General features: G+C 43.5%; 1 protein-coding gene and 1 long non-coding RNA gene across 3 annotated transcripts; one reads left to right on the top strand and one right to left on the bottom strand.

The window, feature by feature from the left end:
* Positions 1 to 412: 412 nt before the first annotated feature.
* Positions 413 to 14848, top strand: GABRD (gamma-aminobutyric acid type A receptor subunit delta). The gene is given in 9 exon segments (XM_058161232.1): positions 413 to 480; positions 5361 to 5473; positions 5821 to 5888; positions 7438 to 7658; positions 8544 to 8626; positions 10133 to 10285; positions 12235 to 12390; positions 13476 to 13687; positions 14555 to 14848. Coding segments are annotated over 9 exon segments (1368 nt in total).
* On the bottom strand, positions 7775 to 26321 carry LOC131187085 (uncharacterized). 2 transcript variants are annotated; one of them, XR_009152486.1, is made up of 6 exons: positions 26007 to 26321; positions 25536 to 25808; positions 24113 to 24149; positions 21966 to 22027; positions 13495 to 13635; positions 7775 to 8723 (listed from the first exon to the last, which is right to left on the bottom strand). It is a non-coding gene; the product is annotated as an uncharacterized LOC131187085 (long non-coding RNA). The 2 variants fall into 2 exon arrangements; XR_009152485.1 differs by having other exon boundaries at positions 24113 to 25808.

The raw sequence follows: 26321 nt of genomic DNA, 5'->3' as shown, positions 1-26321 counted from the left end.
GGAAGGAGGGAGAGCTAGGTGAAAAGGAGGAGGAGAACAGTGACTCTCTAATTTTATTCGGAGCTCGCAGAAGGTATAGGAGACCACGGGGCCCTTCTCTCCCTCTGCCTTCTGTACTCCGCTTCGCTTCGTTTTGCCCAGCGTGCGCGCCCTCTGATTGCTGCGCAGCCACGTCGCTTGGAGAGGCAACGGAGCCCCCAACTTCTCTCCCCCACCCCAGACAAACACACGCTGTTGTTCCCCCTCTCCTCTTTCTTTCCACTGTGCGGAGCAAAAAACGCGCCGCGTTGCCCTCGGAAGCTGCCAACTTCTTCGCCCCTCCGCGCCCGCAAGCGACTTTGGAGAAAACTCCCTGCCACCCCCTTACATCTGTTTCTCGCCCCCCACTTCGGTCAATGTCTCTCGGCCAGAGATGGAATCGCTCACCTGGCTTTTCCCTTCCTTGCTGCTGCTCTGCGCCCAACAGCACACCTGGACCAGGTAAGAGCGAGCGGAGCGGAGCCTCCTCCCCGGGCCAGGCTAGCTGCGCTTGGGCACTTTTTTCCGCGCGCCTGCTTTGGAGCGCGTGGGCCAACACTGCCGTGTCGTCCTGCGTGTGCGCCCCGTTTGAACCGGCCGGGGGTAGAAAGAGGGGAGCCGGGGCCGCTGCCAACCCCGCCGTGGGTTGGTAGCCGGCCTCTCTCTCTCTCTCTCTTGGGGGAAGGGGCGAGAAAAGGAAGGCGTCCCTTTGCGCACCACCCTGCGCTTTCGGGGGAAAATGACATTTGGGGATGGGGCGGCCGGGGGGGGGGAACTGCTGGGCCGATGGTTACCCCGCCCGTCGCTGCCTAGCCTCGAATCCAACCCGGCTTTGAGAGGAAGCTGGATCGGGCTTGCGCGGCGCTTCTGGCGCAACCTAGAAGCCACCGCACGCGGGGAAACGTTAACCCGGGTCAGTTTAGAATAGAATAGAATAGAATTTTATTGGCCAAGTGTGATTGGACACACAAGGAATTTGTCTTGGTGCAGATGCTCTCAGTGTACATAAAAGAAAAGATACGTTCATCAAGGTACAACATTTAAAACACAAACGATGGTCAATATATCGATATAAATCATAAGGATTGCCAGCAACAAGTTATAGTCATACAGTCATAAGTGGAAAGAGATTGGTGATGGGAAAAAGAGATTGGTGATGGGAAATGGGTTTATTCCAGTTTCGCGGAGCTGAGCTCCCGTTTGTTGGAAAGGAGCCGGTTGCTTAGCGAAGAAAAGAGGAAGATGTTTCTGGGAGAACGGGGTTCATTCCCCCCCCCAAAAAAATAAGAACATCAACCACGCATCTGCCCTGACATCCCCGTTTTTTTGTTTTTGAGGATTTGTGTGTGTTAAACTTTTGGCACAAGAGAATACCCAAAGCTTACTATTCGAACCAATCTAAGCTCTGGGTCCCCCAAATTTTCCTCTAAGAGGTTGCCTCTGAGCCTGCACAAAGGGCAGTCAAAGCAGAGGTCCTCCCCCACTTTTAGAAAGAGTTTTGTTGAGCTCCCCACTTGCAGCACAACTTCTCTAGGTTTTTTTTTTTGGTTTTTTTTTTGCTGGGTGCAGGGGGCATTTGAAGGGACTCTTGCACTTTTGGACATACATACATACGTGTACGGTCTCTGTGTGGCTCCGGATACGGACAGAATTGTCCCCTTTTGGCCCGGAAAAAGAGGAAATGTTGATACTGGCATTTTAAAATGACTTTAAAGTGAGATTTGAACCCGGCTGCACAAAGATGACACCTTTGCCCCAAGCTGACTTGCTCCACTTGGAAGGGTGATCAATTAAGCCCCCCCCCCCCAGATCTGAGCCGGACCAGGCCAAGGGCCCCGTCCAGTTGCCAATCAGGGGCTCCTTTTATTTTTATTTTTTTTACGGCTCCCCAACAGCTGTGGGTATCCAAGGCAGCGTGTGGGTGTCTCTGTGATTGAAACCATCAGCGCTGTGAGAGTTTGATTGCTCAGGATTTGGCCTACCTCCTCCCCCCCCTACTTTTAAAGCCATCTTAAATTGGCGGTCATCACCGCCTCCGCTGACAGCAAAAATGCCATGGTTTTTCGCTCCGCCTGATCTACAAAATGTGGGTTATGCTGACAAAGGCCAAAGGGGAAGAGAGTTTCTTGCCTGAAGGACCAAAATATACCATGTCCTATTTGCTAGCCTGGAGGGAACCCCCTCCTTAGCGAGCTGAGCATCCTTAGGGAATGGTTTAACGGGGCGGCTGCGCACTTCCTTCCTCCGCGTCTGTTTGGGGGCATCAAATGGGACAGTCAGAAAAGTCACTTCCTTCAAATTAAACAGGGGATATTTGGGTGTCTGCTGGCATAAGTTCCGTTCCTGGCACCGAACGCATGGTTTCAATTTCAGTCAAGCTTTTTTCTTTCTTTGCATAATCTCCAAAAGAGATTATACTACCTGAGACTTCTCAGGAAACAACAAATGAATGCAAAACTGCTGGGGACCTTCTACAGCTGCACCATAGAGAGTATTTTAACTTACCGCACCTGCGTATGGTTTGACAAGTGGCAGATAGAACAGCACTCCAGTGGGTTAACGTGTCATTGCCCAGAGGATCATGGGTTGCCCTCTCCCCTCTTCGGAAGAGCTGCCTTAAGAAAGTTCAAAATATCTTTAAAGATCCATCTCATCCTAGGCACCCCCTTTTTTTTTCTTTCTTTTTTTTTGAACTATTACCATCTGGCAGACGGTACAGGATAATCAAAACAAGGACAAATAGGCTGAAAAACAGCTTCTATCCGAGGGCAGTAACTATATTGAATTCTACTGTGTAGTGCAATATTAATGCAGTATCGGTTTTACAATTCGATTGTATAGAATGTGAAGGATGTGTGTTTGTGTTTTGTTTTTATAATGATAATGTACATTGAAGATGGCATTTAATTTCGTTGTACGAGGTGCAATGACAATGAAGTAAAGTAACTAAAAGTGTATATTGGGGAACGGGAGTGAGTCTCCTCACAATAGTTTTCCCAGCTCAACCCCAGCTTTACAGGATGAACTGCCCAGTAAGGGAGTTCCAACCATTTGAGAAAGCTGGAGGTATTCTTAGCTTTCCAGTTTCTCTCAAGAGTTTGTCGCCCAATGCTCAAAATTATCTGTGCTTTAGAGAGAGGAAGCTGGCATCGTGTTGCTTTAAAAGCAACGAAGCCCTAAGTCACACATTGTGTTTTACCATTGTGGCTTGTTAAAGAAGACATGATTAGCTGGTCTTCCACAATGCACAAAGAGGATTAAACTAGGGCCAATTGCCCCTAAGGAATGGATTCAACACAACATGATTAACCAACCAACCAACCAACCACAGAGATACATGATGGCTTTGCGAGTTTTGTAGATGCAGCTGTAACCTCCTCAGGTGAGATTGGCTCTGGTTCTGACCTCCTTCTGGAAGTCCCTAGAACACGGCTGGGTCAACAGGCTTGCTAGGGGATCTCTAGGAAGTGGAGACGCTGTCGTTGGTAATTTTGACCGGTGATTTGAAGTGTATTTTCTAAAACTAGCTAATAACACCACTTTCTTTTGAAGTAGTACCCGGGGTGAAATGCTCCAGGTTCGGACCGGATCACCCAATCTGGTAGTGATGGTGGCAGGTGGTTCAGAAAACCAGTAGCAAAAATCCCTGCCCCCCCACCCCCACCCCAGCTGAGCCACGTGATCATCAGGGGTTTTTTTTTCTTTTAAAAGCATTTTTTCTTCACCTGAAAAAATGCTTTTAAAAGTAATAAAAAAAGCCTCTGATGATCCTGCGACTCAGCTGGGATCGTCAGAATCCTTTAAAAGCTTTTTTTCCCCTCTGGTGATCCCAGCTGAGTTGCCTGATTGCCAGAACCTTTTAAAAACTTTTTTTTACAACCTCTTCGGCTGACCTCGGAAGGATAAAAGGCTGAGTCAAGGCTTGAGACATTCGAACTGCCAAATTGCAGGCAGCCGGCAGTCAGCAGAAGTCGCCTGCAGTACTGCACTCTAACCACTGCGCCACCGTGGCTCTAATATGCTAAATACCAAAATGAGGACAGGTTTGCACTTGAAGAAATGACAGATTCCCCCAGACTTTTAAAAGGAGGAACAATACAAGGCAGGGGGAGGAGGGGGAAAACAAAAACAAAATTTGGGGTTGCTGGCAGCTTCTCTGCCTCTCTCTTTTCCTCTTCCTAGCCCACCCTCCCCGCCCCATGACTCCTGGCAGCTCTTCATGTAGTGACTTATTAAACCCTGGTACAGTAATTGGGTAGGGATGAGTCATTTTTCCTCAGATACAGTTTCAATTTATGCTTGCGTTATGTGTTTGGCGAAAAGAGGTGGGCTGCAGATCTTGTTTTCTCTGCTCTCTCTCCCACTCCCCCCCCCAACCCAATTTAGCATGATTACATTTGTTGTTATTTTATACCAAAAGTCCCAGGCTGATCTCCGCCCCAAGGCGGCTCCGGTTTCTTTTCTGAAAGTTCCAGAAAAGGGATGGAGGTTGGAGAGCAACTAGGAATAAAAAGGTGAAAAAATGGAACAGTCCTACTTGAATAGGAGGGCATAGCAGGGGTGCTATTCAGCAGGTTCTGACAGGTTCTGGAGAACCGGTAGCGGAAATTTTGAGTAGTTCGAAGAACCGGTAAATACCACCTCTGGCTGGCCCCAGGAGTGGGGAGGGAATGGGGATTTTGCAGTATCTTTCGCCTGCCACGCCCACCAAGCCACACCACGCCCACCAAGCCACGCCCACAGAACCGGTAGTAAAAAAAATTGAATTCTACCACTGGATGTTATGCTGCGTGAGGATAAAATCTGTACTATCAGGAAACAGGACTGCTCACTATGTATTTCTTTACTGATCAGCCCCTCTTCATTAGGTTAAAATTATAATTTAAGGGGGCTTACAGCAGACACTCAAAATCTCAAAACATTCTCCCAGCTCACAAAGGTGGGTCGATTCTGCTTTAAGCTGTTCCCAGAATAATCTTTGACAAAATCCAGAATCCCTCAGCCGTAAATCTAATCCAGGACCTTTGACAAAGGTTGATAAATGTCTCTCCCATTCCTTCTGTTCAAACGTTAACTGAAATTAAGATTATAAGATTCTTTGGGCAAAGACCTTGTGTTCTTGCCTTGCTTTTGGAGCATCTTGTTCATCTATTTAATCTCTTCTCAACTTCCCCTGGTCTTCCCCATCAGGTGCAATGCCAGCTAAAGCCCGTGAACAACGATTTTTAAATATCCAGCCGAATTTGAATCTTTATCACAGAAAAGTGCTGTTTTTGAAAGCTAAATGAAGTGTGTGTTTATTTTTCTTTCTAATGGTCTTCCCTTTTGTTCTTTCAATGGAGAGCCCTGAATGACATTGGAGATTATATCGGGTCAAACATAGAAATATCTTGGTTGCCTAATTTGGATGACATGATTAAAGGATACGCCCGGAATTTTAGGCCAGGAATTGGAGGTAAGGTTATTTAGCACAGGAGGTGCTGTTTACATATTACAGGTTACACTTTTTAATCCCCTTCCTTTTATCCACGATTGTCAGGAAGGAGTTGTAAAAATTGCAAGGACTGCGGTGCAAATGGAATAAATGAAAAATCTGTAAATTAAAAACACGTTAAAATAATGCCCACTGAGATGAGCTACGGGGCTAATCTGGTCTCATCGGCTTCAGGGCCTCGGAATCACTTTTTCTATTCATTCATGCAACACATTAATTTGGGTAGGACACAGAAATAGGCTGGCCTTGGATGAACGTCAATTCCAGTGCCTCTGTTGTAATCTCTCTCTTTGTCTTTTTCTATCCAGGGCCTCCTGTCAATGTGGCTTTGGCAATCGAAGTGGCTAGCATCGACCACATCTCTGAAGCCAACATGGTAAGCCAGAAAATGGCAATTGTATTTAGGCTACCTAGAAATGCCAGCAATAACAACCTGTTATTTTACTTTTCACTTTGCTTTAATTTTAAGAAAACCACAGTTCCCGTCTCAGTACTGTAACAGCCTAAGCAACTCACAATCTAGTAACATTTCCGCTGATTTTGACTAGATTTAGGGGTTCTGTAAGACTTATTTGCAATTAATCTGCGATCTTGCCTCCCAAAATAAATTGTTCAACAGCCTTAGCATTTAAGCAATTTTTCGCCTTGCCTCTTGCTGGGGAAAACTGCAAATTTCAGACCCTTAAGAAGCACTGAGTGCAGTCAAAATGATGGTCCTGAGAAGCTGGCATCAGAGGGCCTGAAGAAACCAAAGCTTGTGGGAACACCTTCTGTAAATTTATGCGTTCCCAAGCAGTTAAGATTTTACAGCAGATGGCGAGACGACTACTGACATGAGCGCATACATTCAATAGCTAAAGCAAATATGAATTGTTCATCTCCTTGCCATTTAATAATTAGTATACTTGTTTCCTATTCAGTGAGCTGAAGATTCTCAGTGACAGTACACATTTATTTGTACCTGTTTATTTTCACCACAATTCTGTGGAGCACCAAGAAAAAGTGGTTGAACACAGTGGTGAAATCCAATTTTTTTTTTTACTACCGGTTCTGTGGACATGGCTTGGTGGGCATAGTTTGGTGGGCATGGTAGGGGAAGGATACTGCAAAATCCCCATTCCCTCCCCACTCCAGGGGAAGGATACTGCAAAATCCCCATTCCCTCCCCACTCTGGGGCCAGCCAGAGGTGGTATTTGCCGTTTCTCCGAACGACTCAAAATTTCCGCTACTGGTTCTCCAGAACCTGTCAGAACCTGCTGGATTTCACCCCTGGTTGAGTGTGGTTGAGTGAAGATTAAAAACTGGGGTAAAATTCACATGTTAAAATTCAATCGAGGATGGCTGGATATTCTCAATGCCTGCTAGGAGAACACATTTAGCCAGAAATTAATTCTGACGTGGTTTGGTATAAATGTGTGATTGCAGACAAAAAAGGGTTGCTTTCTAAGTGCCACACCAGCCTGGTACTAAATAAACCGTCCCTACATGACTATGAATTGAGTGCAGGCAAAATAGCAATAGCCCTTAGACTTATATACCACTTTGCAGTGCTTTGCAACCCTCTCTAAACCAATTAAAGAAAATGTTGTTTAATGCCTCCAGAAGCTGTGAATGCTCCAACACTGGACGTTTTTAAGAAGAGATTGGGCAACCGTTTGTCTGAAATGGTGTAGGGTTTCCTGCCTGGGCAGAGGGTTGGACTAAAGGACCTCCAAGATCCCTTCCAACTCTGTTGTTCTGTTGATATAGCTACCAAGGTCATGAATCTTTAGTGGTGACAATTAAGCTGCCCTTCTAGTTTAAGAATAAGCTGTTAGGAATATGACAGAAAAATGGAAAATGTTCCTGGTTTGGCCCAGGAAAGTTGTCTCAGCCATCTTTTTTTTTTTAAGGGATTTTCTGCTCTGTTAATTCTTGTCTTTAGGAATACACAATGACGGTCTTTCTGCATCAAAGCTGGCGGGACCACCGGCTGTCGTACAACCGGACCAACGAAACGCTGGGCTTGGATAGCCGTTTTGTGGACAAGCTCTGGCTGCCGGATACGTTTATAGTCAACGCTAAGTCAGCCTGGTTTCATGATGTCACAGTGGAGAATAAGCTGATCAGGCTACAGCCCGATGGAGTCATTCTTTACAGCATCAGGTAAAAAAATGACGATTTTGTGGCCAGAGCTGCATTTATCGGGTAATTTATTTTATTTATTTATATATTTATTACATTTGTATACATTTGTAATGAAATGACAGAAAGTTCCTCTAAGCCAGCATGTTCCCATTTTTCGGGAATATCGAGAGGTTGGGGATTCAGCTCCTGTAATTCTCATCATATGGAATTCTGGGAACTGAAGTCCACATACCTACAAAGGACCAAGGTTTTGCCCTACTGTAGTGGCCAAAATTGTGGAAACCTTTTGGGAAAAGTGTATTTTCTAAAACTAGCTAATAACATCACTTTTTTTTTGAGTAGTACCATAAAATTATATATCAATGGAAAGATAATTTAATGAAGAATGTAATGCAATAACTTTGATGAAGGATTTACTATTAGAATAGCAGTTATAGTATAAAGAAGGAAAGTGAAACACGTAGAAAAAAAATGAGATATACAAAAATTATTACCATAGAAAAAACGAGATATACAAAAATGATCCCCATGTCACTTAATACTTAATTGAGTAACCTTTAGCATGAATGACGGCCTTACAACATCTTCCCATGGAGTGAACCAAGTCTTTTAGTAACTGGGTTTTATTGCTGGGTCACTTCTGACTAACACGTTTCTTTAGTCGGCTCCATAGATTTTCAATTGGGTGAAGGTCTGGGCTATTCCCAGGCCATTCCAGCAGTGGACTATGATTATCTTGAAACTCAAAAAAAAAAAAGTGGTGTTATTAGCCATCAAACCTCAAAAATATACTTTTCTCAAAAGGTTTCCACAAGTTTGGCCACCACTGTAAGCATGCAGGGTAAGCAGAAAGGTGCTTGAATGTAAGAGTTGTGTGTTTTGCTCTTTCTTGGTTTGGTGCAGGATTACCTCTACGGTGGCCTGTGATATGGATCTCACCAAGTATCCAATGGATGAGCAGGAATGTATGCTGGATTTGGAGAGCTGTGAGTTCAAACGCACAAATCACGCAAGCTGGGGGAAAAGAAGGGAAATGACTTCGAGTGCTTTCGCCGTGCTTTTGAATCAAGTTTCTTTGGAAAACTGGGAAAGAGGGAAACATAACAGGGCCAAGTTGATATGTGATGCTGAATTCTACGGTAGTTGATTTCGGTTTGGACCAATGTTAAGTTTACTTTATTGTTATTGCACCTCATACAACGAAATTAAATCCCATCTTCAGGGTACATTACACATAAAAAAAATAAAACACAAACACACATCCTTCACATTCTATACAATTGAATTGAAAACCCCTGTTATTGCATTAATATTGCACTATACAGTAGAATTCAGTGTAGTTACTGCTCTGGCATAGAAACTGTTTTTCAGCCTATTTGTCCTTGTTTTTTAGTTATCCTGTACCGAGTGCCAGATGGTAATAGTTCAAAAAAAGGGTGAGATCCAGGATGAGATGGATCTTTAAGAACATTTTGAACTTTCTTAAGGCAGCGGGAGCTATAAAGCTCTTCCAAAGAGGGGAGAAGGCAACCAGTGATCCTCTGGGAAAACTAATAGTGGTTAGTTTGGTGAATCTCATCTTTACAGTTGATCAGTCCTGCATTGGGGCCTCAGTGTGTGGATCTTGTCCAGGTAAGTCCTCGACTTACGACCACAATTGAGCCCAAAATTTCTGTTGCAAAGCAAGAGAGTTGTTAAGAGGAGTTCCACCCCATATTTAACTACCTTTCTTGCCACCGTTGGTCAATGAATCACTGCCATTGTTAAATTAGTCACATGGTCATGAAGTGAATCATGACCATGTCAGAAGGTCACAAAAGGGGATCATGTGATCCCAGGACAGGCAACCGTCATAAATATGAGTCAGTTGCCAGGCACCTAAATTTTTATCATGTGACTATGGGATGCTGTAGTATTCATAAGAGTGAAAAACAGTCACTGTTTTCGGTGTCGTTCAATAAGCGAACTGTTGTACGTTGAAGACTTCCCGTAGATTTTTCCAACAAAGCCGAGATAACCAAACCGCGACTTCATGTGATCTGAGAATCTATTTTGTGGGGTTTTCAAAGCCTGATTGCTGGATCTAATTAGGAATAGGATGGAAGATCTCAGGTTTGTAGGCTAAGGAGGGAAATGGGGGGGGGGGAATAATAACCTGGAAGAGGATAATAGCAAATCAGCATTAAATGAAAAGACTCAAGTCTCATGTTTGAGTCTGGGAAGTGGAAGAAACATTGAATTGGTGAAGAACAAGTGATCTGTGATGAAATAAAAATGGATTGACGGTTAAGAGCAAATAATTTTTGGACAGTGGTCAAAAAAACAAACAAACCACGACATGCTTATGCTGTCACCAGAAGTTGGGTTTAGCTTGAAGGAAACTTTATATTCACTTGCAAAGGTTTATTTAAAACAAAGCAGTTTAGCCTATTATGTGAAGCCCTCCTCTTTATGCACCTGTATTTATTCAGGATTTTTTTTAAAACAAATAGACGGTTATTCCTCCGAGGACATTATTTATCACTGGTCTGAGAACCAAGAGCAAATTCACGGCTTGGATAAGCTGCAGCTTGCTCAGTTCACCATTATGAGTTATCGATTCACTACTGACCTTATGAACTTCAAATCAGGTAAGTAAAGTCATTGTAGTTACTTCATGAGCTGGATGGTTATTGTTGTGTCTGCGCCCCCCGAGCCAGGCCTCCTGCCAGAAAGTGACTTGGAAAGTGAGGGGGAAGGGCCATCAGAATTTACCTCGGGAGCACCAGGTTCCCTGGCTCAGCTCCAGAAGCCAGAGGCAGGCCAGGTAGAAGAGATAACGAGGTCTCCGTCCCCTGACTCTTCCCCCCCAGGCCACGCCTCCAGACCCAGCTGATGGCAATCAGGCCTGGCTGGACCCTAGGTTTCATAGGCAGGAGAGGCGGGAACAACAGAAGCAGGGGTGGGGCAGGCCTAGGAAGTGCTGAGTCATGGAGCCACACCCCACAGGATATAAAGGCAGCAAGATCTGCCGTGCCTCTTCGTAGCAGGCAAATTAACTGCTTAACTAAGAGCTGAAGTACTGTTTGTTGCTGGGTGACTCATCAGCGTCGAGGGAGATAACAGAGTCACTTGGCAGATGCTCGCTACTTTGCTGCCAGAGCTGATAGTGCCAGCTAATTAAGCCATTGCTCGGACGGAAGCGAGGGGGGACAGAACTGTTATTGACTACCCTAGTTTCCAAGGAGACAGAAAACTAGCTGGGTTGAACAAGCTGTAAAGGGCCCAATTCACCAAGATGGGTAAAATGGCCTTTTTAAAAGATAAATCTCAGGTGTTTTTAAAACAGGTCTCATTCATGATGATAAGTAAGTTTTAATCATGGTTTGCTCTTTATCTGGCTAAATTCACACAATATACGTAGCTACGAGCAACCGTTCACAAAGTGCTAAACTGGAGTTTCACACTGGTAAGCAGAAATCTAACTATGAGACAGCCTAATTTTTTTTCCTACTGTGGTTTGGAATCCACAGTTCATGGGTACAAGTGTTGGTGAACCCCCACTGATGATGTAACAAACCATGATTTAGTGTGGCATGTGTGTTCTCTGTTTAAAAGTGGAGCATTAAACAAGACCACGGAGTTATGGAAACTTCTCCAGAAGCCTTATTTTTCTGTTAACAGATGTGGAAGGGAGTGTGAGGGCAAAGAAATTGGGGTGAAAAAGTAAATTCAGGGGTGGGAAAAGGAATAGAATAGAATAACAGAGTTGGAAGGAACCTTGGAGGTCTTCTAGTCCAACCCACTGCTTAGGCAGGAAACCCTGCACTACTTCAGACAAATAGTTATCCAACATCTTAAAACTTCCAGTGTTGGGGCATTCACAACTTCTGGAGGCAAGTTGTTCCACTGATTAATTGTTCTCCCTGTCAGGAAATTTCTCCTTAGTTCCAGGTTGCTTCTCTCCTTGATGAGTTTCCACCCATTGCTTCTTGTCCTGCCCTCAGGTGCCTTGGAGAAGAGCTTGACTCCCTCTTCTTTGGGGCAGCCCCTGAGAGATTGGAAGACTGCTACCATGTCTCCCCTAGTCCTTCTTTTCATTAAACTAAACATACCCACTTCCTGCAACTGTTTTTTATATGTTTTAGCCTCCAGCCCCCTAATCCTCTTTGTTGCTCTTTTCTGCACTCTTTCTAGAGTCTCCACATCTTTTTTACATCGTGGCGACCAAAACTGAATGCCGTATTCCAAGTGTGGCCCTGCCAAGGCCTTATAAAACGGTCTTAACAGTTTGCGTGCTCTTGATTCTATTCCTCTGTTTATGCAGCCTAGGACTGTGTTGGCTTTTTTGGCAGCTGCAGCACATTGCTGGCTCCTATTTAAATGGTTGTCCACTAGGACTCCAAGATCCCTCTCACAGTTGCTACTATTAAGCAAGGTACCACCTGTACTGTACCTGTGCATTTTGCTTTTCCTTGCCTAAATGTAGAACCTTACTGTTTTCACCACTGAATTTCATTTTGTTGGATAGCGCCCAATGATGGAAGCCATTCTGAGGGCAGGATAAAAGGACAACCCAAAATGACATTTTAAAAAAAAAATCTCCGTTTTGCAGCTGGCCAGTTCCCCCGCCTGAGTCTCCATTTCCACCTGCGGCGGAACCGAGGTGTCTACATCATCCAGTCCTATGTGCCTTCCATCCTCTTGGTGGCTATGTCCTGGGTCTCATTCTGGATCAGCCAGTCAGCTGTACCTGCACGAGTCTCCTTAGGTAAATGGGGACCCCACCTGATTTTTACAAAAACCTTTGGAGCTGAGGCGGCACAGTGAATAGAGCGCTGGATAAGGATTGCGGAGGATTTAATTGAAATTCTGAGCCCATCTGCCTCACAGGTTTGTTATATGATGTGTATGTTACCTTAAACTCCTGAGAATCCAGGGTTGAAAAAGTAAGTACCATATTTTTCACAGTATATAAGACGCACCTACCTTTTTTGGGGAGGAAAACAAGATATACGCTAGTGCGTGGCTATGGGAAATAATATGAAATTATACCAGTTTGGAACTGTTTTTAAGTTTTTTCCTTTGGTATTGTAGTCAGAATCAGTAAGTTATTCGGCACGCAATCTGTTAGATGTAAAGCTCCCCCCCCCCGCTATATTTTCCTTCAGGTAACATTTTAATTAAGTTAGTGAAATGTTTTTTAAATTCCAGCTAATTGTTGGTTCTAGACAGAAATTTTACAACAAAAAGAAAAATAAGACTCATAAAACACTCACAATAACTCTGCCTCTGCCTCCCAGACAGTCTGCTTTAGTTTTGTTTTCAGCACAGCTTGATTAGCACAAGAAAAAAAAAATCTGCCTCCCAGCAATTTGCCTGCTTGCGGGAGGCCCGCGCAGCAAAAGGCTATGGCAAATCCCTGCAGCCTGAAACAGCTGAGGGTCGGGAGGCCGATCCAACCAACAATCAGCTGCTTGTGCTAATCAGGCTGTGCTGAAGCTGAAACAGGTTGTTTGCTGCTTGCTGCGAGGAGGTAAACTGCTGGGAGACAGAGGCCAAAGCAGTGGTAAAACCCAATTTTTTTTACTACTGGTTCTGTGGGCGTGGCTTGGTGGGCGTGGCAGGGGAAGGATACTGCAAAATCTCCATTCCCACCCGACTCCAGGCACTATTCTTTGAGGATTCTACCTGCCTCGGAGTTTTCTTCACCATGAGTGTATTACTTGGAACCCTGACATTGGTGTAAATAAAATTCTTACTACTCTTAAGTGGAAAGGCCTCCATGTTATATTTTTGGTCGGGATATGCTCCTGCTAGGTGCTAATTATTTTTTTTCCTCTTTCTTTCTTACAGGCATAACCACAGTTCTTACCATGACCACCCTGATGGTGAGCGCTCGTTCTTCTCTTCCTAGGGCTTCGGCCATAAAAGCGTTGGACGTCTACTTCTGGATCTGTTATGTCTTTGTCTTCGCTGCACTGGTGGAATACGCCTTTGCCCATTTCAATGCTGACTATATGAAAAAGCAAAAAGACAAACTGAAGGCCAAAAGGCAGGCAGAAGAGGTCAGTATAAGCTTGTGGCCGAGATCCATTTCTTAGCTTGGATGGAGCCCAAAGCTAGCTTTTGATGGCATTCACATATGTTTAGTTAGCCATAAACAATACAATTCATTGAACTAATACAGGAGGGTCCAACCTCGGCAACTCTAAGACCTGTGGACTTCAACTCCCAGAATTCCCCACCCAGCATTCAATTCTGGGAGTTGAAGTCTACAGGTCTTAAAGTTGCCACGGTTGGATTAATACCTAGTTGTGCAACATGCACCAAAAACCATAAACAAAGCTTGACAAGCCCTAATGGCCAGGTTCAACGCAACACGCCAAGCCAAAGTAACCACTGGTTTCGAGTCACTTTAAGTGATGTGTGAAGCCAGGCAAGTTGTGTTATAGCAAAAGTCGTCTTTGCGGCGAGCTGGGCAGAAAACAAATATAGTAAGTAATAAATAAAAGGCAGGATTTAATTTGGCAGAAAGAATATTGTCTTCAACGTCATTATAGGTCTTTAGTGTTGTCCAGAAAACATGTTTAATTTCTCCTGGTCTGACATACTCAACTAAAAAAAAAAAGTCATAATTTGTTCAATTTGGCTTTAATGGGGTGGGTGGGGCAAACCACTGATAAAATAAAGCTTGGTTAGGAAGGGTTTATAAATCCAGCCACCTTGGCTTAGGCAACAAACCACAATAGTAAAGTAGTGTGCAAATTCAGCCTGTGTTTCATTTTCTGTAACAGTTTGCTAAGCTATTCATTGCCACCTCGTTAGTCCAGGTCTTCTTTTGCAGGCCAGAATGTCTGGATTAGCCAGGTTGAGGGAGCTGGGCCTCCGGTTGAGCATCTTCCCAATTTTACTTGCCCTCTTTCCCCTTTCAGGTCAATGTGAAAAATGCCATTGTTATGTTCTCCCTTTCGATTGCTGGAGTCAACCAGGAGCTGGCTATGTCCAGCAGGCACCGCCGAAGGCCCCGAAACCAGTCTGGCTCGTACAGCTCAGCTGAAGTAGAAACGGGGGACACCAAGAAAGGAGGGGCATCAAAGCCCAAAAATGGTCTCAAATCTCTTTTCAAACCCATCGATGCTGATACCATCGATATCTATGCCAGGGCTGTTTTCCCAGCTGCCTTTGCTGCAGTCAACATCATCTATTGGGTGGCCTACACCATGTGAGGATCCCAAAGAGCAGCCAGTCGTTCCTTCGCTCTTCCCTTGAAGGCGCTTGAGGACAACCGAGAGAACGTCTCAAGAGTGAAGCCAGACTTGCGAAGCGCTTTTTCAAGCACAGCTGTTCCAAAGCCAAACTGTTCTTTTGTAGGCGCAAATGTTTCTTTTGTTGCCTCTTCCATTCCCAAGGGGAGGAAGAAGTTGTGTTGACAATGAAGGCAAAGGAAGAATGGCTCATTTTATAATTCGATTTTGTTTCGCTTTCTTGGCGAACCCAAATGACAGCGTTTTCCCCAGCAGGGCAAGATTCGACCAGCACTTAGCTAAAGCAAGGTCTTTTGGTTCTCTGTTAACTGTGCCAATTTCTGAATTAAGACTTTGGAGCATCTGTTATATCAGGAATATATCTGAAATAATTTGTTGTGAAAGTAGGACACAATTTCTTCAGAGGTTTAGTATCTGGGCAATAATTCAGGCGGGACATCATCACGCATGGGATGAAACGAAATGAGCAAATTTTTCGAGATGAACGGATGTGTTTGGAGCGGCTGCTCTTGATTTTAAAACTTTTGACAATTTACAGGTTCAGCTACTAGTCAAAGATGGGCCGGTTGAGATTTTGCAGAATTTCTCTTTTATTTTTTAATCTGCAGCATTGTCACGCTCCTTGGCTGCAAAGTCGCCGTAGCAGTAATGGCACAATCGTTTATATTTGGTAATTTTGAAATGATTTCCTCACCTTTTAATTCTTTATTCTATGCTGCTTTTCAATTTGGACAATGAAGATAACATCCCGATCTGGGGCTTTGTAATTTTTAATGTACCTTTTGTTTTTTGCACAAAGGATTTAAAACAAACCTAGCTGAGAATATGAAATGGGGCCTGCAGCAAAAATTTTTTTTTGCTGAAATGTAGTTCACTGCGACAATCAAAACCCTAACAGCTCTTTTAAAAATGTAAAACCTTGTGTCGTTCGTTTTTAAATAAGCCATGCTAACAAGTCATTTGAATTTTATTAATAACCCAAGTAATCTTTTTTTTTTCTTTTCCTGGAGACATGTAAAGATGTCTGAGTTTTCCAGCCTGAATGCCTTTATCTAATAGGCAGAAATACCAAAGTTGTTTCAAAAGCATTTGTTTTGCAATTGGGAGTCCTGTAAGCTTATTACTATGATCATTGTTAATTTGCAACAAGTTGCACACATTTCCCTTTAATAGCAGAGAGATGCAGTTGACACAGAAATGTACATGACAGGTTATATAATACCATATACACATACACGAACACTGTATTTTTGTGTATATGTATACACACACACACACACACACACACACACACACACACACACCACACACGGGTGGGCTTCAAAAATTTTAGCAAGGGGTTCCCTGCCCGGTTGCTGAGTGGGTGTGGCCATGGTGGGTGAGACCTAGGTGAGCTCCTGCACCACGGATGGGGGAGGAGGTGTTTTTGCCCTCCCAGGCTCCGGAGGCTTTCCTCGAGCCCCTGGGAGGGCGAAAACGCCCCCCCCCAGGCTCCAGAGGCTCTCTGGAGGCCGGAAACGGCCTATTTCCGAGCTTCCTGAACTTCCGGTAAGCCCGTTTTTTGCCCTTCCCTGAGCCTCCACACGTACCCTGCACTTATCTGCATCCAAAATGGGCCAGGTGCGGACTCCTGGGAGGGGAGGGGTGGGCGGGGCCAGCCAGGAGTGGGATTTGGGAGTTCTCCGAACTGCACAGAATCTTAGCTCGAGGTTCTCCCGAACCCTGCGAACCCCTAGCAGCCCACCCCTGTATAGATATATATATATGGTACAATGGCTGTGAGTATGCAAGGGAAGGTCTATATAAAAATGCTGTCAAGAGAAGGAGGAAGCATACATGAATATTCTTGCAATATTTTACAGTGATTTTATTAGACAGTGGAAGAACACAGAAGACTTTTGATCAGCTGAAAAAGAAGCAGCGCCAGCTAGAAAAATACAAAATTGCCTGCAATGGTGTCAAAGGCCTTGGCATGGAAGCCTAGGTGCTAACTTGGTTGGACAAAACCTGATCAGGTCAACCAATCAATCAGAATGGAGCTGGAAGAGACTTTGGGGGACTTCTAGTCCAAACCCCTCCTCAAGCAGGAGACCCTAGATCAGTGGTTCTCAACCTTTATAGTGCTGCGACCCCTTTAATACAATTCCCCACAATGTGGCGACCCCAACCATAAAATTATTTTCGTTTTGAATTTATCGCGCCTGAAGCCGTATTGGCTAGCGATCTGAACTGCTTGCGATTGCCTTGAGGACGGAGGCATTAAAGCGGAGACTCCTCCCCTATTAAGTTTATCGTGCCTGAAGCGATTGGGAGTGATTGCAGCTGGCTTGAGAGGGAGACATCAGAGCAAAGATTTCTCTCTTTTTTAATTTATCGCCCCTGAAGCTGAATTCGGCTAGCGATTTGAAGAGCCTGCAGCTGGCTTGTGGAGTCAACCATTGGAGTGCGATTCTTCGACTCGCAAGTATACTTCCCATATTTCCGATGGTCTTAGGCAAATCGACCCCTGGCAAATCGTCATTCGACCCCCAACGGGGTCCTGACCCACAGGTTGAGAACCACTGCCCTAGATCATTTCAAACAAGTGACTGTCCGGTCTTTTCTTAAATACTTCCTCTGAGAAAGATCCACAACTTCGGAAGGCAAGGTGTTCCACTGGTTAATTGTTCGGTCAGGAGTTTAAGTTTCCCTTATTTCCACGTTGCCTCTCTCCTTGATTAGTTTTCATCCATTGTTTCTTGTCTTCCCCTTTGGTGCTTTGGAAAATAAGTGGACCCCCTCTTCTTTGTGGCAGCCCCTCAAATACTGGAATACTGCTATCATGTGTGTCCCCCCCCCCTCTAATCCTTCTTTTCTCTAGACTAGCCAAGCCGAAATCCTGAAACCATTCTTCATATGTTTTAGTCTGTGGGACTTTAATCATCTTAGTTGTTCTTCTCTAGACTTTTTCCAAAGTCTCTTTTTTGTAATGTAAAGTTTTGGTCGCCACGATGTTGAGACTCTAGAAAGAGTGCAGAGAAGAGCCACAAAGATGATTAGGGGACTGGAGACTAAAACATATGAAGAACGGTTGCAGGAACTGGGTATGTCTAGTTTAATGAAAAGAAGGACTAGGGAAGACAGGATAGCAGTGTTCCAATATCTTAGGGGCTGCCCCAAAGAAGAGGGGGTCAAGCTACTCTCCAAAGCACTTGAGGGCAGGACAAAAAGCAATGGGTGGAAACTAATCAAGGAGAGAAGCAACTTAGAACTAAGGAGAAATTTCCTGACAGTTAGAACAATTAATCAGTGGAACAACCTGCCTGCAGAAGTTGTGAATGCTCCAACACTGGAAGTTTTTAAGAAAATGTTGGATAACCGTTTGTCTGAAATGGTGTAGGGTTTCCTGCCTGGGCAGGGGGTTGGACTAGAAGACCTCCAAGGTCCCTTCCAACTCTGTTATTATTATTATTATTATTGTGTAATTATGAAGTGCCTGGAGACTAAAACAGAGATGGTATTCAGCCGGTTCGTACCGGTTCACCTGAACCAATAGTGGAAATCACCACCCACCTGCCCCGGCTCTATGCCATCCTATTTAGGGACGTTTTTGAGGCCGGGTACATACATGAAAGGCACATGCGCCAGCAAAGCACATGCGCGGAAGGTGGACGTGCGCACTCACATTTGCGAACCAGTAGGGAAACTAAGTGAATACTACCCTTGAACTAAAACATACGAAGGACGGTTTGCAGTGTCCAAAGCTGGACGCAGTATTCCAGGTGTGGCCTTACTGAGGCTTTGTAAAGCAGAACGAGTATTTCACGTGGTGTGCAGAACTTCCTTTTTCTGCTTCTGGTAAAACAACAACAACAACCACCACCACCGAAACAGGACTGATGTTTGCCATGAAGGGGATGGTGGCGGAGTTGAATTAACATCGTTGGATCCGGGAGAAAGATAAAAAAATGTGAGATGAGGGGAAAGTCGGCTTGCCGAAGCTGCTGTAGATGGCCCTTGAAAAAAAGGAGTCCCTCTTTGGTTCTTAAAGGGAATTGTTTTCCACTAGCAGATAATGAACTTTAAAAAAAAAAATATTAGTGCCGTTCCAGTAAGTCTCCTTCTATCGGGAGCAAGCAGATTCTATTCAGTCCTTGAACTGCTTACAGCTAATAGCGTCTGTTGTTAAGCAAAGGAATTGAAAGACTTTTTTTTACTGTGTGTTAGAAGCAGGAACTGACACCCACTCTCTTGTTTTGCCTGTCCTCTGTGCCAGCAAAATTTGATAGAGTTGGGGTTGGGGGGGAAATTAATGGACCCTCCCCAAAGATTGCACAGAAGATGCATTTTGGGGCCGGCCAGCCATGCTCTGATTGTCTGTTCTGTTCTTCCCCCACTTTTCTTCTGCCTCTTGCAACCAGAGACGGCGGATTAGTGAACCGGTTTTCATTGAATCAGGTTATTTTACCTAACCCTGGTTATTGAATCAGCCATCTTATTATTATTTTTTTAAACTTCTTCCTTAAAAAGAGCCCTAGGGCTGTGATGCCGAACCTATGGCACCTGTGCCAGAGGTGGCACGCAGAGCCCTCTGTGTGGACATGTGCGCCATCGCTAGCTGGTCTTTGGGTTTTTGGTGCTCTGGAGTGCACCTGCGAATGTGCCAGCGGTAGGCTGCTGGGGGTTCGCAGGGGTTCAGGAGAATCTCTAGCTAAGATTTTGTGCAGTTCAGAGAACTCCCAAATCCCACTCCTGGCTAGGCCCTGCCCCGCCCTTCTCAGGAGTCCCCATGCATCCCATTTTGGATGCAGGTAAGTTCAGGACATGTGTGGAGGCTCATGGAGGGTGAAAAACAGGCCTACTGGAAGATCGGTAAGGCCAGAAACGGGCCCGTTTCCTTCCTCCAGAGGGCCTCTGGGGTCTGGGGAGGCCATTTTCGCCCTCCCGGAGACTCAAGAACAGCCGTCGGAGCCCGGGGAGGGCAAAAAGCCTCCCACCACCACCACCAAGGTGCAGGAGGCCAGCTAGGCCATGCCCACACAGCAACCGGGCGGAGAACCCCTTACTAAAATTTTGGAAGTCCACCCCTGGAATGTGTGCAAGGGCGTTCCTGTTTGGACACGGTGCCGAAAAGGTTCACCATCACTGCCTTAGGGGGATCAGAGATGTTGCCAGTCAACTTCCCCTACAAATCATTAATCCTAGAGATTTCCAATGTCCTGACTTTTTGTTGCTGTTGTTGCCTTCCCATATTTGTTCTTTCTGGATTGTGTGTGTTTCCCCACCCACCCCAAATTAACGTATTTGTTAAAAGGCTGTTCTGAAAACCGAATCTCTCCTAGATTCTAGGATAACTAACACAATTGTACAGATATCCACATTCTTTTAAAAAACCCCGTTCTGGCTCAGATGCGTGAACCTAATCAACGAATGGGTAGGGGGCACCACTGCTAAGCTACAACGTGGCATGATCCGAGTTTGGCATGATGCACGGAGGTTACATTTTGTAACACAGAGCATAGAGTGAATTTTCAGAGAAAATTCTCTGAATTTTCCTGAGTGTTAGAACAATTAATGCAGAAGTTGTGGGCGTTCCAACACTGGCTCTTAAGAAGAGATTGGACAACCATCCGTCTGGAACGGTATAGGCTTTCCTGCTTGAGCAGGGGGTTGGACTAGAAGACCTCCAGAGTCCCTTCCAACTCTGTCGTTCTATTATTCTGCTTGCTTGCAGTGTCATTATTTTCCTATCGTCATTCGCCTACCTCTTTAACTGAAATCCTGGTACTGAAGGACTATTGGAGGTGGCAGAAAAGCCTGCTAGATTGCTGAATACATGCCAAAGAGGGTAATTTATGTGTTGCACTGAAAACGTTTGGTAATTCCTCACCCACACTCGGTTCTTGAAAAGAATGTAAAGAAAACACTAATAGGAATACAGTACATGGCCTCACATATGCTGTATATCTCCAGGATTTTTTTTTAATAGTGTTAAATAACATCACAGGAGCACTTTCTGTCTTAGGTGGATTCCCCCCCTTTTTTTCCCCCCTCCTATTCTTTCCCTACCTCAAAAGAAGCATACCTTGGATTTTGTGTCATTGAGTCTTTATTTAGTAGCAAGAAAACCGGCTTGTTTGGACTCTTGTCTGAATGGATCCTGCAAATAACTGCTTGAAAGGACGGGCAGTCTGTTGATGCTAAATGGAGGAAAGACAATTTTCTTTCCCTCCTCACTCACACACCATCTGTTGTAGCTACTGTGGGAGGTGAAGAAAACTGTATCTTGTGGCATTTGTAAGAGGCCCAACAGCCAGTGAGATTAAGCAAAGACAGTTGGCCAACTGAGAACAATCTGTAAGACATCTGCTGGGGGTAGCTTGCATCAGAGCAGCTTTTTCCTCTCGTGGAGAGTGACGGCTTCTTCTCCACCAGAAGCAAGCTACCAGAAGTATGCAAGTGCCCTCAATCTGCCTAAGACGACCCTGCTACATTTTATACATTTTAAAATGCTCGTGAGCAGCACCGAAACGGCTCACATTCAAGATCCATTTGCGGGCTTAAATTCTCCTCTTGATAGTTTTTTTCAAGGTTGCAATTTTGTCAAGTTCACACAAGGAGTCTTAGCACCCTTTTCTGAAGCTTTCCGGGAAACGCTTATCCCTTTTAATAAAATTTGTTAACCGGAAAAGATGCTCCTAGACACCACCTGATGTTTTGCTATCGTAGAGAAACACAGCTCTTCCACCCCCCACCTCAATGCTGATTTCAGTTGCTCAGTCTTTCTGTTATAAATTTGGTTGCTTGCACAACTTGGTTGGCTAGCAGCCTATACTAAAACCCATCTGTATTTTTTTTATACATGTACGTATTTTTGTATGCAGCTCGGCCTAACCTGATTTTCTCAACTCTGACATTTTTGTGCAGCAGTCCAAACTCCAGTATATATATATATATTTAATGAATTGCTTTATAAATCTAAAAAAAATTGAATTTTGGAGAATATCTTTGATTTGAGTGTTATTTCAGATTTTGAAAGTAATCAAGCTCATCGTGAAATCTGAACTTATCTTCAAATGTGAATTAAACAAATACCTACCCTGTCCTTCTAGATTCTAGTTTGGTGGAACCTGTGAAGACATTTCCTGGACTCAATAATTCCTGCAAGATGAGACATTTTTTCCATTAGTGCATTAAATGATTGCAGCTCACCTGAGTTTCTAATATATACAAGTCATGGAACTGACAATACTTTAACCTTTCTGTAATTGGAGAAAAAAATAGTCTTCTTGCTCTAAGTGTTAAACATAGATGTGGTCTATATTAAGAAGCAGGTAAATAATATCTATGTGCCATCTATCAGGCTTAGTTGCAATGGAATTACCATGGAGATCAGAATTTTTTCATACATCGTTAGTCTGTGGTCTCTATTCCAGGCTGGCCCACATCCAGTTTTTGGTACACTAAGTGAGAACATGTCCTTGTACTTTCTGAACACACTAGCATTGACCGTCAAACTTGCAAATCTTTCTCTGCTTTAAAAAAATAATAATCCAGGACATCCTTTTCGCCCAAAATACTAACATACTAAATCATTAATCGTATGACTAACCCCATCCCTTCTACCTAGAAAACGGAATACAACCAAATATAGGGCTAAAAATATAAAATTCCAGATAAAATGCTCAGAAATAATGTATATATTTAAAAGAACAAATAAGCCTGAAACTTCTTTATAACACATTGACCATACACCAAAATATTCCATATCCATATTCCAGTTCTATCCATTAAAATATACATAGCGGTACATACAAAACAGTCTTTTAGTTATGAAAGACTATTATGTTTGACATCATGGAGATAGATCAGAGCAGACCATACTGTTAGACACAATGTCAGGGTTCCAAGTAACAGACCCAACGCAATCAAAACTCTGAGGCCAAAGTGCTCCTCAACTTATTCCACTGGTCATGAGAAAGCCGCAAATGAATAGAATAGAATAGAATAGAATAGAATAGAATAGAATAGAATAGAATAACAGAGCTGGAAGGAACCTTGGAGGTCTTCTAGTCCAACCCCCTGCTTAGGCAGGAAACCCTACAACCACTTCAGACAAATGGTTATCCAAACTCTTAAAAACTTCCAGTGTTGGAGCATTCACAACTTCTGGAGGCAAGTTGTTCCACTGATTAATTGTTCTAACTGTCAGGAAATTTCTCCTTAGTTCTAAGTTGCTTCTCTCCTTGATGAGTTTCCATCCGTTGCTTCTTGTCCTACCCTCAGGTACTTTAATATGCTATTATTGTAATGCATGTGTAGTCCTTCGACATCTGAAGAACATGTTCATCACAAAGAAAATGGCATGGACAGACAGAATAGCAAGTACAGGGAGAATTATATTTCACTTAACTTCAAGACAAACCAAATAAACTGGTTAATACAATTTTTATTTGTGCTTTTGAGTCAGTGTTGGCTCCTGGTATCTGCCTGGACTAATGCCTGCTGGCAAGATTTTGGAAATGATTTGCCATTGTCTGTTCCTTAGGACTGACGAAGAAGGATTGGCCCAAAGTCACCCACCTGGCTCTTTGCCTAAAGTGAAACTAGAACTCAGGGTCTCCCAATTTCTCATCTGATGCCTTAATACTACACTGTCTGGTTAATAAAATACTGGGTTTAAATCCATTCCTTGTTTTAATCTAAATAAATAAAAAGAAAATAAAGAAAGAAAAAGAAAAACCAACCAACACCTCAAAGGGGAGATTCAGTGGACTACTGAGTCTTTTTTCTGCTATCAGTTTTCTATATTTCTAACCTCTATTATTTTGTTTTCAATAGGGCCAACTGGCATGCTTGTGCTTTTCCAGGAACAGTACAGGTAGTTCTCGACTTACAACCATTCATTTAGTGACCAAAGTTACAATAGTCACTGAAAAAAATGACATATGACCATTTTTCAGTTACCACCTTTGTAGCATCCTCATGATCACGTGATGCTTGGCAACTGGTTCATACATATTACTATTGCTGTGTTCGAAGGTCACTTAAATGTCTCACTTAACAACAGAAATTTTGGGCTCAATTGCAGCCGTACATCGAGGACTACCTGTATCACATATTTTGGACCAGGACAAAACCCAATTCCAACCCCTGCTACTAAGAAGGCTTATTGTCTACTATTTACAAATACAGAGATATTCTCTTAGAAAATTATGAATACTCTATTGCCCAAAGGCCACTTACATTTCTCTTATCTTTTGCTTTTTTTCCATAATACCCCCTGAAATTCAAAAACAGAACTGAATCAGATGATTGGCTGAAACACTTTTCCCACTAACATTTAGCTAATGTTCTCTTGCCCTCTGCTGGAAGAAAACAATACCATATATGTGCCTTCTATATGGAAATCTGAGATTGTGTTTGGCCTAAAATAAAACAAAAGACTACGTTTTTGTAGCTCATACCATAAAACTTTACTTTTGAAGCTACCTTAAGATGATTTTCTGTTATTGTAAGAATACGAACAGACTTGCACATTGGCTTAGAGATTAATACATCTACCTAATATGAAAGCAGCCTGGGTTTGAATCCCAGAAGGGTATGGCTAGCGGATGACAGCAAAATAGCTTGAAATAGATCTATACTAGTCTCCCTTTATTTCTTTTGTCGGGAAATATAAATTCAACACAAAAGCAGTTTGTCGCAAAAGCAGCAGCCTGTGAAGGCTCCTGGATTGGGGCTGAAAGGCAAAAGCGGAAGCAGTAGGCTCCGTCCTGTATTTGGGTAGACCAGGTTGCCCTGATAGAAAAAACACTTAACTTGCACATTTTGTTAAACCATGGTTTGCTCATAAGCCATAATTGATTGTGTTGAGATGATTAAGGAAATCATATGATGGCTGGGTTACAGAATGGAGTGCTAAACTGCGGTTGGCTGCTTTATGGCCCAGTGTGTTGTGCAAATCCAGCTAAGTTTTGTAAGATAGCCTGTTATTAAAACACAGCAGCCTGCAATTACTGCAGGCTCGAGTCCCACCAGGCCCAAGGTTGACTCAGCCTTCCATCCTTATAAGGTAGGTAAAATGAGGACCCAGATTGTTGGGGGCAATAAGTTGACTTTGTATATAATATACAAATGGATGAAGACTATTGCTTGACATAGTGTAATCCGCCCTGAGTCTTCGGAGAAGGGCGGGATATAAATGTAAATTTAAAAAAAAAATGTTGTAGCATGTTGCATGAACGTGAGCCATTGAATTAATTCAGTGAACCATAGTTCATTTCTTATATCTGTTGCACAATCCTTTGCTAAAACTTAGTCCAGAATGTGACTGAAGAGAAAATAGAGCAGCTTTTGTTTCACATGGTTCTATTTCAATACCTTCAATTCTCTTATAAGAGTACAAAGGAAACAAAGAAGTTAACCCTGAACCCTGCAACTTTATGGAGGAAAAGAAAATATAAAATATATTGAGATTTGTTGTTGTTTTTAAAGTCAAATCTTAGGATTTCAGGTTGTCCTCGACTTACAAATGTATGTTAGTCACTGTTCAAAGTTACAATAGCAACGAAAAAAGTGATTTATGACCATTTTTCACACTTATGATCAGCAGCCCCTAGGTCGTGTGATCAAAATTCAGAATGCTTGGCAACTGGTTCATACTTACGACCGTTACTGCATCCCAAGGTCATGTGACTATCTTTCCAACAAGCAGAGTCAATGGGGAAACGCTTAACAACCATATTGTTAATCAAAGAACTGCAGCGATTCACTTAACAACGGTGGCAAGAAAGGTGGTAAAATGGGGCAAAACTCAAAATGTCTCGCTTAGCAACGGAAATGTCCGGCTCGATTGTAGTCCTAAATCGAAGAATTCCTGTATATTTCTTTTTCCTCTTCCTTTCTTCCTTCTCTGTTGTAACTTTGATCCTGCAAAAGACTAAAGGACACACACACAAAGCGTCTCAGAAATTTAAAAAAAAACAGTAAAATAAGCTTCAATGAAGTAAATATGTGACAGTCGATTTGTTTCTGAATAATTACTAATAATTATTCTTAATTAATATGACTTAATAATTAAGTCATAGAGGGAACCATGTGTGCCGGACTGCAGGCTAATTCATTTTTAATGGCTCACCTTTTATAAACTCCACTTTTCTTTATCAAGAGGCTTAATATATAATTTTGAGGTAGAAAAGTCACATCAAGATGCTTCCGCCCACCTGGAAAGTTTGGACTTCGACTTTCGCCCGCGCTTTTTTTTTCTTTTCCTTTTTACCTCAGGCCCTCCCTGTTCTCTTCGTTGCTAGGCAAAATCATCTCTCTTCGCGGCACCCTATTGGTGGGCAGGTGAGTCTCCTCCTCCCCTTCTCGAGTTTCCCTCCGGCCATTGGCTGGCCGGCATCCCGCCCTCGCGTTAGCGCCAGGTAAGGACGTGTTTCCGAGCTCTGAT

Source organism: Ahaetulla prasina, chromosome 18 (assembly GCF_028640845.1).
Source record: "Ahaetulla prasina isolate Xishuangbanna chromosome 18, ASM2864084v1, whole genome shotgun sequence".
NCBI classification, from domain to species: domain Eukaryota; kingdom Metazoa; phylum Chordata; class Lepidosauria; order Squamata; family Colubridae; genus Ahaetulla; species Ahaetulla prasina.
Note: the sequence above shows the minus strand (reverse complement) of the source record. Positions and strands in the feature narration are given on the sequence as shown.